Source organism: Alosa alosa, chromosome 23 (genome assembly GCF_017589495.1).
Source record: "Alosa alosa isolate M-15738 ecotype Scorff River chromosome 23, AALO_Geno_1.1, whole genome shotgun sequence".
NCBI lineage: Eukaryota > Metazoa > Chordata > Actinopteri > Clupeiformes > Clupeidae > Alosa > Alosa alosa.
In genome coordinates this window covers 1976266-1990520 of record NC_063211.1, presented here as the reverse complement: position 1 = coordinate 1990520, position 14255 = coordinate 1976266, and the positions used below count along the sequence as shown (strand labels likewise).

The window sequence follows — 14255 nt, the reverse complement described above, 5'->3', positions numbered from 1 at the left end:
ACTGTATGTATAGCACTTTCAAAAACGACAGGAGTTGTGCCACAGTTTTTCCACACAGACTACACTGATCGATAGTAATGGATAAAAGATTATAAACAATTAAGGGAGGTATAAGGCTTAAACCCCATCCCCTCCCCAAGACCTCCTTTTCCCGTCACTCACTGAATTTGAAGAGGCCGTCCCAGGAGCTGCAGAATTCCTCCCAGGGCTTGGGAATAAGAGGGCGGAGCCATTTGGGAATGGCTCCCGCATACATGGTCGTCTTGAAGGAGCTGAACATGAGGTTGAGCGCAGCGATGTACTCCTGGCTGGTCTTGGGAACGCTGTCCTGCAGGCAGCCCAGGCGGGTCTCGTACAGGATGGACGCCATGCCTGTGGAGGGACAGAACCACAGCAGTTAGTGGAGCGCTTGTGGTGTGGATCAGCACCAGAACAGGCCCGGATCAGTCCCAGATCTAGACCAGAGCTTTTACACAGTCATCAACTGTGGCATCTTTGTTCATTGTATGGGCTACTGTATGCATACTGTAGGTGTCAAATATGAGCAAAGGTCAAGTGAGGAGCTCAACTCAAAGTGTCCCTGACTGTGTTAGCCATTGCTTTTCTTTTTTATGCCATTTCTTTGTAGGTTGGAGGAAGATTATGGCGCTAAGCTCACATTCTCACGTTGCTAACCAAATAAAGGGTCGCGGTCATGTGTGCATGTGTGCGTGTGTGCGTGTGTGTGCATGTGTGCATGTGTGTGCGTGTGTGTGCATGTGTGCGTGTGTGTGCATGTGTGCGTGTGTGTGTGTGCATGTGTGTGTGCGTGTGTGTGCATGTGTGTGTGTGTGCATGTGTGTGTGTTGCATGGCCCTGATCTCTTCTTACCCTCCATGGCGTATTTGAAGTACATGTCGTTGATGTTGAGCACGGTGTGCTTGTCCGGCTGCTCGTTCCTCAGGTACTTGATGCGCTTGACCAGGTCCACCACCACGCTGTTGACATCGTCCGAGAAGGCGGCCACATCGCGGGGACGCATGATCAGCTGGCGGAGCACGCTGCGCATCTTCAGCCAATCATCACCCTCCCTGTGAACGCCAAGGGGAACGCAAAGGTACGCTTACAGCTAGGCCAGATGGACAAGCCAGTTTGGGTCATCAGATCCAGCAATGTGTAAGGTGAGGTTTGTGTGTGTGTGTATGTGTCTATGTGTGTATTGTGGCTGTGCATCTGTGTGTGACGTACGCTGAGATCAGACCCGTGGAGCGCCCCCGCATGTCGCGGTACTCCTTCCAGGACTCCATGTTGGCTCTCTGAGGGGCTGCCGCCTCCGCACGCAACACCTGAGCCACCAGGTCGCGGTCTGCGATCGACACCACCAGCTGCGGACCGAAGCGCGACTTGAAGATCTTCCCAAACATCTGTGAGTGCTCCATCTGTGCATCGGAGAAGAACACACACACACACACACCGCCTCAGTTAGTTAGCCTCAAAACAGCTCCGACTTCTCCAACATATCTGCCCGTCCACTGCTTCTGATCCGGGATCAGGCTTTGGTGAATCTGTGTTCTTAAAAGCACACTTGCTTTAACTGGATTACACGCCTTATCAAAGTCAAAGTCAGCTTTATTGTCAATTTCTTCACATGTTCCAGACATACAAAGAGATCGAAATTACGTTTCTCACTATCCCACGGTGAAGACAAGACATATTTTACCAATTTAAGTCCACAGACAAACATAACATTCAAGTAAACAAAAAGTAAGTAAATAAGTAAATAAGAGGGCACATATAATAATGAAAAAATAAGAGCAGCAAAATTTGGTTGAAATTGTGCATAGACAGTCAATAAAAAACTAGTGCAAAGTCAGGCCAATAAAAGGCTTGGGTAGTTCTGTTTGACCTAAGTAATAAAGAAAGTGGCATTGTGGTGCAAGTTATGTAAGAGCAGCAGAAGTGTTGTGTTTTCAGGACAACAACACCAAGTTGTAAAGTGTACAAGTGTGCAAGTGTTCAAGTGTGCAGGTGGAGTGGTGGCGGCCATTGTGGGTCCAATGTCCAGGATGTTATGTAGCTGAGGGTGGAGGGGGAGGGGAGGAGAGTTCAGCATCCTTACAGCTTGGTGTAAGGAAGCTGTTGGTGAGTCTGGTAGTGCGGGGCGCAGGCTTCTGTACCTCTTCCCAGAGGGCAGTAGATCAAACAGATTGTGAGCGGGGTGACATCACTCACAATTTTGGTCGCCTTGGGGTGAGGTGGGTGGTGTAAATGTCCTTCAGGGAGGGGAGTGAAGCACCAATGATCCTTCCAGCTGTGTTCACTATGCGCCGCAGGGCTTTCCTGTTGTATTCAGTGCAGCTTCCGCCCACACAGCGATACAGCTGGAGAGGATGCTCTCGATGGTGCCTCGGTGAAATGTGGTCATGATGGCTGGTGGAGCACTTGCTTGCCTGAGTTTCCGCAGGAAGTACAGGCTTGAGCTCTCTTCGCCAGTGATGCAGTGTTGGTGGTCCAGGAGAGGTCTTCACTGATGTGCACCCCAGGAATTTGGTGCTGCTCGCTCTCTCCACCACAGCACCGCCGATGGTCAGTGGCAGGTGTTGGGTGTGACCTCTCCGGAAGTCAACAACAATCTCTTTGGTCTTGCTGACGCTCAGCAGGAGGTTGTTGTCCCTGCACCACGTGGTCAGATGGTCGACCTCCAACCTGTATTGAGTCTCGTAAGCCCTTGGTGATGAGACCCACCAGATTTGTGTCGTCCCAGCAAATTTCACTATGTGATTGTTGCTGTAGGTTGCAGTGCAGTCATCATCGTCAGCAGGGTGAAGAGCAGCCGGACTGAGCACGCAGCCTTGGGGCCCCTGTGCTCAGTGTGATGCTGCTTGAGGGTATTGTTGCCAACATCGTACTACTTGGGGCCACTGACAGAGGAAGTCCAGTAGCCAGTTGCAGAGGTAGGTACTGAGTCCCAGTTTGTCAAGTTTGCAGATGAGTTATGACAGGATTTAGAGGATTAAAAGGTCTGTGTGTGTACACACACAACTTCTTACAATAGATTAGCCCCCTGAAAGGCTGGGGAAACACAAGGCAAACTTTATTGCCTTTACACATGGACAAAGGGTGAAGTAAGCTTTTAGCGCAAATAGCTTTTACATTAGGTGCTACTGAAGCAGCCCTCTGTTATGAATCTGGGACTCCCTTCATAAACTGAAAGACAGGGCGACTGTACTTCCACAGTAAGGGAAGAGACACTTCCTGGTGTGAATGTGTCATTGGAAATGCTTCCAACAGAAAGTGTGGGAGGAGAGTGAAGTCATGGCAAAAAAATACAGATACATCTTTCTCATTCAGACCAAATCATCCATTTCTTGTCATATTATTCTCAATTCATTGTAACGCACAAGATACTAAATATTCTATTGTGCTGTTTAACATTGCTGACATACACACTTCAGGTTGTTGTGAAAGGAAATGGAATCAATTTCGGTGACATTTTCTTCGACCAGCTGTGAGCAGGGCAGGGGTGAGGGTGTTCTTGGCACGCTCCTCACGTGTAGTAAGCAAAGGTTCCAGTCGATAGAGCGTTGCAAAAGCTTGTAGCCTATGCCATGAGTGCTGGGTCAGCGTCCAGCCTTGCGCAAGTTTGAAGGTTTTGGTAGAGGCGGCTAATATGCTGTAGGCCTGCTAGCAATATTAAAAAGCTATTGAAAAGTTGACAGACAGATTTACTGTGTGACAGCCTGCTCACGAGAGGAATTAGTGCTAATTATAAAATAAACCTAATTAAGAAAAGTAAACACTGAAAGGTCAAACTCACCTGGATTTCGTGGATCCTAGAGAAGCCGTCCCGATAGAAGAACTCAATCAGATTACCGATGGCGCTGGGTCCCGGCATCTCCTTTAAGGACTTCACTCTAGCTCCCTTCTCTACGTCTCCCACCTCCATTGCTGGGGGCACCAAGTTGTTGACGCCGTGGTCCGCGGCGACGCCCAATGACCCGCTGGTGGCGGTCTTGTGGAGTGAGTTGGTCCTCAGCAGAAACGGCGAGGCCACCGCATCAGCCAGAAGGGCTTTGCATCCAACGCGCAGGATGTTGCTGTGGAGAGACATGGTGAATGCTATTCTCTTGGTTGCTTTAACGCGAGAAAAGAAAATGAACGACAAACTGAAGTCGTAGTTGTAGCCTGTAGATGACAAAGAAGTTGCTCTCAAGTTATTCAAATTCAAACGAATTTGCTCAGTTGCGCTCTTCCAATGCTAGATGCCTGGAGGAGTGCTGCTTGTTTGAGAAAGGGCTGAGAGGCGTCTTTTAAATGATTCTAGGGGGCTCAGGACAGGGGGTGGAGACTGGACGGAATCACAGGGGCCCGGCGCGCTTCGAACAGACGGGGCGGGGCTATAAGGTGAGATTGTTGGTATGTTACCAAAGACCCTCTTTCTCTGCTTTCGTAATTGTTTTGCTATAAACCGCTTATCCAACTTTCATCGCAACTCAATGCCAATGCCATAGAGACTAAAATTATTGAGGGTTATCTTGGCCCTATACTGTTTGTTTTTTAACCTTTCATACTTACTGTTAGTTAAATTCAATACATGGAGAACAGCACACCACACCACAGTAGGCTACTGAAATCTTTACATTGCATTTCCAGTTCCTTCAGCACTGTACAGAATAGACTTTAAAGTGTTGCTAACAAATCATGGATAGTTTAGACCCTGAATTCATAAGTTGGCCTCCACGGTCGCAGGTCAGCTCAGAACAAACTGAAAGTCTTAGATGTGCCCAAGTGCAGCCATTTTTAGAACATTTCTCTGTTCATATGTCTATTATTTAGCAATCTGGCACTCAATTTCATAATTTCTCTTTTAATTATATAGTTCTCTCTCTTTTATGTATTTTGTTCTTTCTATGTAAGTTCCATATATTTCATCCACTAACTTTAATTATTGAAATTATATATATATATAGATATATATATGAAGAGTTTCAAAACGCTATAAATCCATTTTTGAAAATAATGATAAGTCATGTTATTTAATTTAATATTTCAAGTAATATCAATAAAATTGCAGTTCGGTTTGATTGAGTAAAGATAAATCAGATAATAATTCCCAGTTACATTTCCATATACAGTACATGTGTGTGTGTGTGTGTGTGTGTGTGTGTGTGTGTGTGTGTGTGTGTGTGTGTGTGTGTGTGTGTGTGTGTGTGTGTGTGTGTGAATGTGTGTGATGTATTAATATTAATAATAATATGTGTGTGTATAATGTGTGTGTGTGTGTATAATAATGTGTATGTGTGTGTGTGTGTGTGTGTGTGTGTGTGTGTATGTGTGTATGTGTGTGTGTATGTGTGTATGTGTATATTATTAGCGTATGTGAGTGTGTGTGTATGTAATGTATATGTGTGTGTAATGCTGCGGTGTGTGTGTGTGTGTGTGTGTGTGTGTGTGTAAAGTGTGTGTGTGTGTATATATAGTGTGTGTGTGTAATAATAATGTGTGTATGTGTGTGTGTGTGTGTATATTATGATTGTGTGTGTGTGTGTGTGTGTGTGTGTGTGTGTGTGTGTGTGTGTGTGTGAGAGAACGTTTGGATTATTTCGTTTCACTTTGTTTTTATTTTTCCTCTGAATGTTTGAGTGTTTGAGTGTTTGAGTGTTTGAATGTTCCTTAGATTGTATTTGGTAGTTTTGTGTATGTATTTATGTATGTATATAAAATGTATTTTAATTTTCCTCCATGCCGCCCCCTGCGCCTCAGGCCAGATTAATGATGTCGAGTTCCTCAGACCTGTGCTCCGCTGAAAGAATGGCTCCTTACAATTCACACTCTGGCGAATTCACTTCAACACAACTCATGTTAGTTAATACTGTAGGCTTTCTCAAGAAGCAGGCTTTTGTGTGTGTGAGAAAAAAGCAATCCAGGTAGAAAAACGTGCTTGAATTATTCAAGTGTACCACAGGGCTATAGCGAGCCTTCTGAGGAATGTTTCCATCATTTTTCCACAACAATCCACAACATGGAAGAATAGTACAGTGCCACCGCAAAGTGTTCAGACCCTTTTAAGTTCTCCACATTCAGACTCATCTTGAAATGGATTCAATTCGGGGGTTTTTCTCATCAATCTACACACAATACTCCAACAAAAAATCAGGTGTTTTGTACATTTATAAAAAAATAAGTCTGAAATATTCCATTTTACATAAGTATTCAGACCCTTTGTTATGACACTTGCAATTGAGCTCTGGTGCATCCTTCTTCTATCAGTGGTCCTTGAGATGCTTCTACAACTTGATTAGAGTCCACCTGCGCCTAAATTAAATTATTGGCCTTCTTGATGTTGGTCCTTCTTTACGCTTCTCTCATCCTCTCAAAAGAACTCTGGATCTCATTTATAGTGACCACTGGGTCAAGCACACACTCACTCAACACTCCATACTTTACTCCACAGAGTACAAACACAAAGACTGTGACAAAAATACTTTTATTTATTAATATTTTTATTACTCCATTTCAATGCTGTAAATTACTGCAGTGAATAACTGAATTACTGGAATGAAATGTAATGCCAAAGAAAACACAACAGAATATGTTTAGCATGTTCATGTTCAGCATTCTCCCAACATAAACACACACAAATCATTTAATAACAAAACGAAAATGTTTGCAAAAAAGGAGACCTTATGACTCAGCAAACAATATGCAATGAAAAGTCTCTTCACAATGATAAACATCCTCTAGGGGAGGCCGAGGTGAGGCCAGCGCTCCTGTCTGATCGGAGTCTCTACACACAGGTGAGTTCACCTGTCGCCTTCGCATTCAAACAAACTCGGGTTCCTTGTGTCAGGTAATTCCCCTTCAGCCCTTTCCTCTGCACCACCCGTGAAGCCATGGGGTGTGTGTGTGTGTGTGTGTGTGTGTGGGGGTGTATAGGCCTGGAACAGGGAGGGTCTATCTTCACCCCTTGGGGACATGCATGGGGCAGTTTGCGGGTTCTGAGGGGCTACTTGTGCCGGAAGCGCTTGAAGAGAGGGTGCAGGTGTTTCCCTGCAGCTGCAGCTCTGCTGCCCCTGCCAGAGTGGTACTCCATGTAGACGGCGTCATCTGCCCCAGACATGGAGCTCATCATACCTGGCCGCCGCGAGAACTGTGACAGAGAGGGGAGGATAGAGAGAGAGAGAGGAGAGAGAGAAAGATGGGAGGGAGGAGAGAGAGAAAGAAGGGAGGATAGAGAGAGAGAGGAGAGAGAAAGAAGGGAGGATAGAGAGAGAGAGGGGGATAGGAGAGAGAGAGGAGAGAGAAAGAAGGGAGGATAGAGAGAGAAAGAGGGGAGGATAGAGAGAGAGAGGAGAGAGAAAGAAGGGAGGGAGGAGAGAGAGAAAGAAGGGAGGATAGAGAGAGAGAGGAGAGAGAGAAAGAAGGGAGGATAGAGAGAGAAAGAGGGGAGGATAGAGAGAGAGGAGAGAGAAAGAAGGGAGGATAGAGAGAGAAAGAGGGGAGGATAGAGAGAGAGAGGAGAGAGAAAGAAGGGAGGATAGAGAGAGAAAGAGGGGAGGATAGAGAGAGAGGAGAGAGAGAAAGAGGGAGGAAAAAGCAGGATATGTCAGATCAAGATAGAGAGAAGGAGAGAGGGAGGGAAAGAGAGAGAAGGAGAGAGAGGGAGGGAGAGAGAGAGAGAAGAAAAAGCAGTATGTCAGATCAACGACCCAGCAATGGAGGAACAACAATGCTGAAGGTCAATACTCAACAAACACAACACAAAGCAACACTCTGAGTGGAGTCCACAGGGGTAGTGCCCGCTTAAGACAGTAGTGCTTGGGATAATGCTTGGGACAGGCTCGACACAGAGGTGCGGAGTCCACAGGGGTAGTGCCCACTTGAGACAGGCTCGACACAGAGGTGCGGAGTCCACAGGGGTAGTGCCCACTTGAGACAGGCTCGACACAGAGGTGCGGAGTCCACAGGGGTAGTGCCCGCTTGAGACAGGCTCGGTGCGGGGTGTGCGGATTTGAGTACCTGAGGCCTCCCGATGCCCATCTCTCCGCTGACCACCTCGTCCTCAGCGTCCAGGTCGGAGGCGGCGATGACCTTCTGCAGGAGCAGCTGCTGCTCGTCACGCGTGGAGAACATCAGCTCCTCCTCCTCCATGCCCGCCATCTTAGTGATCACCTGGGGGAGGAGAGACCAGACGAGGGGGGGGTTAGTGATCACCTGGAGACGAGGGGGGGTTAGTGATCACCTGGAGACGAGGGGGGGGTAGTGATCACCTGGGGGAGGACAGACCAGACCAGACGAGGGGGGGTTAGTGATCACCTGGAGACGAGGGGGGGTTAGTGATCACCTGGAGACGAGGGGGGGGTTAGTGATCACCTGGGGGAGGACAGACCAGACCAGACGAGGGGGGGGTTAGTGATCACCTGGAGACGAGGGGGGGTTAGTGATCACCTGGGGGAGGAGAGGCGAGACGAGGGGGTTACTGGGGGCAGAACAATCCTTACTTATTATTTATTTACTGAAATACTTATTGGACAAAAGTACCATACAAAAGTACCATACATAAATACCATACATAAACACCATAAACTTACTACTAAATAGTATGCAAAATTCAGACATGAAATCTACCCAATAATGAGCACAATAACAATAATAATTTATTATAGTAAAATATTAAAATGTAGAATATACAAATAATATGGTTGATCAGTGCAACCATGGAAGGGACAAGCACAAAATCGGACACCTAAAATCAAATAATTCACCAATAATTAGTGTAATAAAAATATTACAATGGACAACATATGGGGCATTCACTGAAGAGATTTGCTAAACACAATATTTTCATTAATTATAAGCTCATACTTTAATGTTACTTTTTACAGTTTTGCTATGACCTCTTTGGAAAATAAATAATACATTTTTTAACTAAAAACAAACTAGACAAAGAGAGATCAAGTCCATGAGAGAGAGAGAGGAGAGAGAGAGAGAGAGAGGGAGAGGGAGAGAGAGAGAGGAGAGAGAGAGAGAGAGAGAGGGGGAGAGGGGGGGGGGGGGGGTATTGTGTCTGGTGTCTTAACGTCTTGATGGGGTGCTCCCACTTTCTCCTGCTGAGCTCGCACAGCCTCTGCCTCTTAAGGCCAACGTGAGACCAATACCTACCCGCCCTGGCAAGCCTTTCTGTCTGGTCCCTTTGGGTCGCTCACCCTGCATATTACATGAACACTAATCATAACAACCTTTTAGGCCATTCACACCAAGAATGATTCCTAGAGCAATACTTTTTTTGCCATTATCGTTATAGTTCATATGAATGTCAATGTCCACACATGAACAATAACAATAACAATAACAGCATGAAGAATGATATTGTCCGGTTTGGGGTTATTTCAGTTATCATTATAGTTGCCATTCTTTGTGTAAATGGCCTCTTTAGACTTCCCAGAAAGCTGTGTTTGCTATAACAGTAACCATACTCTTTCTTCCTACACTGTCGGTCTCCCTCTCATACTGTACACTTTCACCGACTAAAAAGCTGAATTTCCATGACCTGCGATGAACAGAAAAAACAGGCCACCTTTGGTGTGAGCAAACAACCAGCCACAGTATCTTAAACATCCATTTGTTTGTGCTTTATGTACGAACTGAGATATTTTCTTCAACTTAAAGTTTGGACTGCTTAAATATAGTACACAATTATGATTACATACCTCTAATAATGGCCTAATGCTTTATTCATTTGCCTGAAGTCATTGCCAGGGTTCCCACTCTAAGTCAATTCCATGATTTTTCCCTGACAAAAAAAAACTGAATTGTCATGACTTACTATATAATGAATGACACAATATACTGACCAATGATTTCAGGGCAGCCGCGTAGCATTCAAGAATATTTTACTTTTTAGAGCGGGAGATGAATAAATAGGCATTGAATAAACACAGTTGGGCAAGCAGTAAAGCTAATAACCAGATATACACCAATTATGCATGGAAATATTTGCATTGATGTATTTTGGCAAGTAAATTTTACTGCTACAACAAAAAACTGCTACAACAAAATTCCCTGATATTCCATGACTTTGCCCCAAAAATTATAAAATTCCCTGATTTTCCATGTCTGGAATAGACTATCCAAAATTCCATGATATTCCAGAAATTCCATGACCCGTGGGAACCCTGGATTGCAAATTGTTGACAAGCAAGAGGGGTAGTCCAATGCAGAAAAATACTGCACGGAAAACATGGCTTTTGATTAAATCCTTGGTAAATTTAAACATTCTACAAACAAATTTCCCTGATGTTTATGACTTGGCCGCAAAAAAATTATCAAATTCCATGCCATGACATTCCATGTCTGAAACAGACTTTTTAAAATTCCATGATATTCCATGACCCATGGGAGCCCTGTGCTCTCTCTCTCTCTCTCTCTCTCTCTCTCTTTTATCATACTGTACATACTCTCTCTCTCCTTCCCCAGAGGATGACAGTGAAGTGAGTGTGTAAAGGGGGGGAAGCCCAGACCTTGAAGCTGTAGCCCTGGTCGACGAGGAAGCGCTGTCTCTTGGTGGAGTAAGCCATCTCCTGAGTGTCCTGGGACACCAGTGAGTAGAAGTAGGCGTTGTACTCCTCAGCCACCATCCCTACAGTAAAGAAGGCCAGGAGGGGTGTCAACAACAACAACAACAACAACAACAACAACAACAACAACAACAACAACAACAACAACAACAACAACAACAACAACAACAACAACAACAACAACAACAACAACAACAACAACAACACAAATAACTATAATAACAAGAGCAGGAGGGGTGTCCTCAACAACAATGTACACAATAACAAAACTCAACATTTAACAACAATAATATCAACATAGATATTAAGTTTAAAAAGCAATACAAATTACATTATTATGTTACATTGTTGTAAACAATTATAATAAAACAATAATATACAGAATATTTTGTATAAGAAATGTAATCCTTCATAGATATGGAAAGTAACCGAATCCAGTCTTTTCATGCCTTCTAATCTCTCCACACAGCCGAGCCGCTAATCCAAAGTTCAGTTAGATCAGGCATGAACTCTCCGCTGCACCAGGCTCCGAGCATGTGAACAAGTGTGATGCCTGGAAAGCTCCGGTAATGACTGACTGCTTGACTGAAAGCCCCGGCACTAAGATTAGCTAGTCAGAGGTTTAAACTCCTGAACAGATATTACGGATGCCGCTTTTTCGCTTGGAGTTGAACTTTTTTTCAATTCAAGGCACTCAGCCGTTCTGGACGTGCATGGCGCTTATTGCGGTCTGATCACAGGCTGATAGCGGGCTCACCCTTCTTGGCACGGAGGACTCTGCCGAGTCTCTGCGCTTCCTGTCTCCGGGAGCCGCCGTGAGACGAGATCTGGATGAGAACATTCGCTTCGGGCAAGTCAAAGGAGGTGTCACCCACCTGAGAGATGGAGAATGAGAGAGAGAGAGAGAGAGAGAAGGAGGAGAAAGGGGGGGGAAGAGTAGGTGAAAAGGCCACTGTTAGGGAATATGCCTTACCATTTTTGTTGTTGAATGTACATAGATAGAGAAACAAAGAGAAAAGGAGAGAGAGACAAAGAGAGAGTGTGAAAGAGAGAAAGAAACAGAGAAAAAAAAAAGAAAGAGTGAGTGAGTGAGTGTGTGTGAGAGAGAGAGAGAGAGACAGACAGAGAGAGAGTGAGTGAGTGTGAGAGTGAGAGAGAGAGACAGAGAGAGAGAGAGAGACAGAGAGAGAGAGAGAGAGAGAGAGAGAGGCCATCATGACACGTGTCCACTACAGTTTCTCCTTCTCAGCTCACACAGCTCTGGCCGCTAGGCCCACGTGAGGACTCCCACTTGCCCTTCCTGGCACCAGTGCCCAAGCTCATTACTCCACACACTCATGTGGTCTCTTGTGGTGTGTAAGCCTCCTCTTCACCATCTCTCTTTCCAATCAAACTGTTCTAAACTAACAATCGGGCATAGCAACAGTAACTAAGGGGGTATGGCTTTTGCCATCGGTCAATTTCTGAGGAACAGCAGTAAACTCTCTGTTGGACATCAGACTTCCCATCAGAAATGGAACTGGTTTATTTGTGTAAAAAAAAAAAAAAGGGCTGAAATTCCAACTACTCAAATCAAACAAAATGTCATGGCGCTGCTGGGTAACGTCACTTCTGTTGACGTTCAAACTAAACAGAAAGCTAGCTCGCTACTTCCTCACCCTCCCTCCCAATTGAAACTCTACTAAACGTGCATCTCATCAGTGATTTGCTGGAACAGTTTATGTTTTTATGGGCAAGGTTTGCCCAAATTGTTTTGTGGCCGTTTTTGGAGTCTGGGTTGTCCACAGAGATCGCGTTTTTTTACAGTGTATTCAGGACACAGGCAGCTAGCGGATGGTGAGGTGACGTTTGCTGTAAGTGACAAAAAATGTTTTAGCCTAAAAAACATATGACATCGCTTAGAGCACCTTTAAGAACAAAATGATTCATACCCCTGGTAAATATTGAAAATGACACTGCCACATGGTTAAAGGTTGTAAGACAATGTGGTAGAAAAATGGAATCAAAAAAAGAAGTGTTTTCATCTTTTTTTTTTTACATTTTTATGAAAAATAGCATGTCCACAATTATTCATGAATGAATGAATGAATATATAAATGTTGGTTAGTGTTGGTTGGGGTCAGGTTTACCTCGCATTTGGCCGCAAACTTCCAGTAAACTTCATGGTTCAAACCTAATTTGCATATGACATTGCTGCAATTTGTTCGGTCCTGTTTGAACCATGCATAACTAAATTCCTCTCCCTTTTTCTCACCATTAACCAGGCACTATTGGTTCTCATCTCTATAGGGTTGGTAAAGTACTGTATGTCATTACGGCCAATATTACAGCTGAATTTTACCATTATTCCTGACCTTTAGTTATATCACCGTGGTAATACCTGGATCCTTAAGAAAGAACCACAACACACGGAACCAACTATGAATGTTGCCAATTCATTTCTCAAAAATATGCAATATCTGGACGTAAGACTTTTAAGGCCTAAAATTGAGATGATGACATTTTAGACTTTTTAAAATGTCGCAGCAACCGTGTTACTTGTGGCTCATAACGGCTTTGTGGAAGTGGTGGTCCAAGGTTACCTTGGAGATAAAGATGGTGGTGGTCCAAGGTTACCTTGGAGATAAAGATGGTGTTGATCTTGGGATTGTGTTTGAAGTTCTGTAGAATCTGCATGCGCTCCCCTTGCGACGTGGGTCCATAGATGTAAGGTCTGCCAGGGGGAACGAAAGACAATAAATGGTGACCACTAGGACATGGACTTCCTGAAGTGGTCCAATCCCATTAGAAGGGAACCCCAAAGGCAGTCGACCGTCACTACATGACTGCAGGACAGAGGCAAGCATGGCCATTGAAAGCATCATCACACAAAAGAAGAGGTACTGTAGGACTTCCTGTATATATATTACACTGATATTACATTATATCAACATAATACACAGACATCATATATAAACATGTTACACTGATATTACTTCATATCTAAATATTACACTGACTTTACATTATTATTACTCTTATTATTACTCCTCTGACACAGACCAGCAGACTTGTTAAACGAATAAAGACATTTCTCCAAAAGACATTTCTCTGTTTTTTTTTATTTTGTTGTTGTTTTGTGACCTCTGCTGCTAAAAGAAATAGTTCTTCACGCAAAAAGTTTGTTGTGTTTCACGTTACATGATAATACTGTAGGAGCTTAATTTTCTCACTCAATAGCTGTCAAATGTGACATTATAAAATCACTGCTCTCTGTGAAGTCTTATTTTATGTAAAAATAGAGTTTATAGCAAAGATTTTTTATTTATAGCTTAATGGTCCAACTTGACTCCCTGCGGCTACGGAGTAGAGCTGCTCGGATAAGCCACTTCATTCATTCAATCAGTCTCACACCTCCTTCCCTCTCTTAGCTCAACCAACTCAAGCATGTGTGTGTCCTCATAGGCCCTAGGAACTTAATTCATTCAATCTCACACCTCCTGTGTGTGTTTGCAGCATGTGCACTATGTGTGTGTTTGCTTCTTATCCCAATCAACTCAAGCATGTGTGTGTCCTCATACGCCCTCTACGAAACTTAGGAGTTTCGTAGAAACAGCAAAGCTGCTGCAGACTTACTACGAACTGAAAAACTGATTAGTGCTGCACGCTCAATAAGGCCCAATAAGGTCTCTCTAAGTCCGGAAAACCCTGCAACAGAGC

The 14255-nt window shown here is 44.3% G+C and overlaps 2 protein-coding genes across 2 annotated transcripts in view; both read right to left on the bottom strand.

Annotated features, from left to right (window-relative positions):
• Positions 1-4257, bottom strand: part of LOC125288275 (cytochrome P450 27C1) — a 10647-nt gene extending 6390 nt beyond the window's left edge. The window contains exons 1-4 of the mRNA XM_048234489.1: positions 3797-4257; positions 1228-1418; positions 871-1070; positions 163-372 (exon numbers count right to left, since the gene is read on the bottom strand). Coding sequence (XP_048090446.1) covers positions 163-372; positions 871-1070; positions 1228-1418; positions 3797-4090 — 895 coding nt within the window. The 5' untranslated portion in view covers positions 4091-4257. The remainder of the gene's footprint in view (positions 1-162; positions 373-870; positions 1071-1227; positions 1419-3796) is intronic.
• Positions 4258-6447: 2190 nt separating this feature from the next.
• ercc3 (excision repair cross-complementation group 3) overlaps positions 6448-14255 on the bottom strand; it is a 30456-nt gene continuing 22648 nt past the window's right edge. The window contains exons 12-16 of the mRNA XM_048235627.1: positions 13173-13269; positions 11314-11431; positions 10500-10618; positions 7999-8151; positions 6448-7129 (exon numbers count right to left, since the gene is read on the bottom strand). Coding sequence (XP_048091584.1) covers positions 6986-7129; positions 7999-8151; positions 10500-10618; positions 11314-11431; positions 13173-13269 — 631 coding nt within the window. The 3' untranslated portion in view covers positions 6448-6985. The remainder of the gene's footprint in view (positions 7130-7998; positions 8152-10499; positions 10619-11313; positions 11432-13172; positions 13270-14255) is intronic.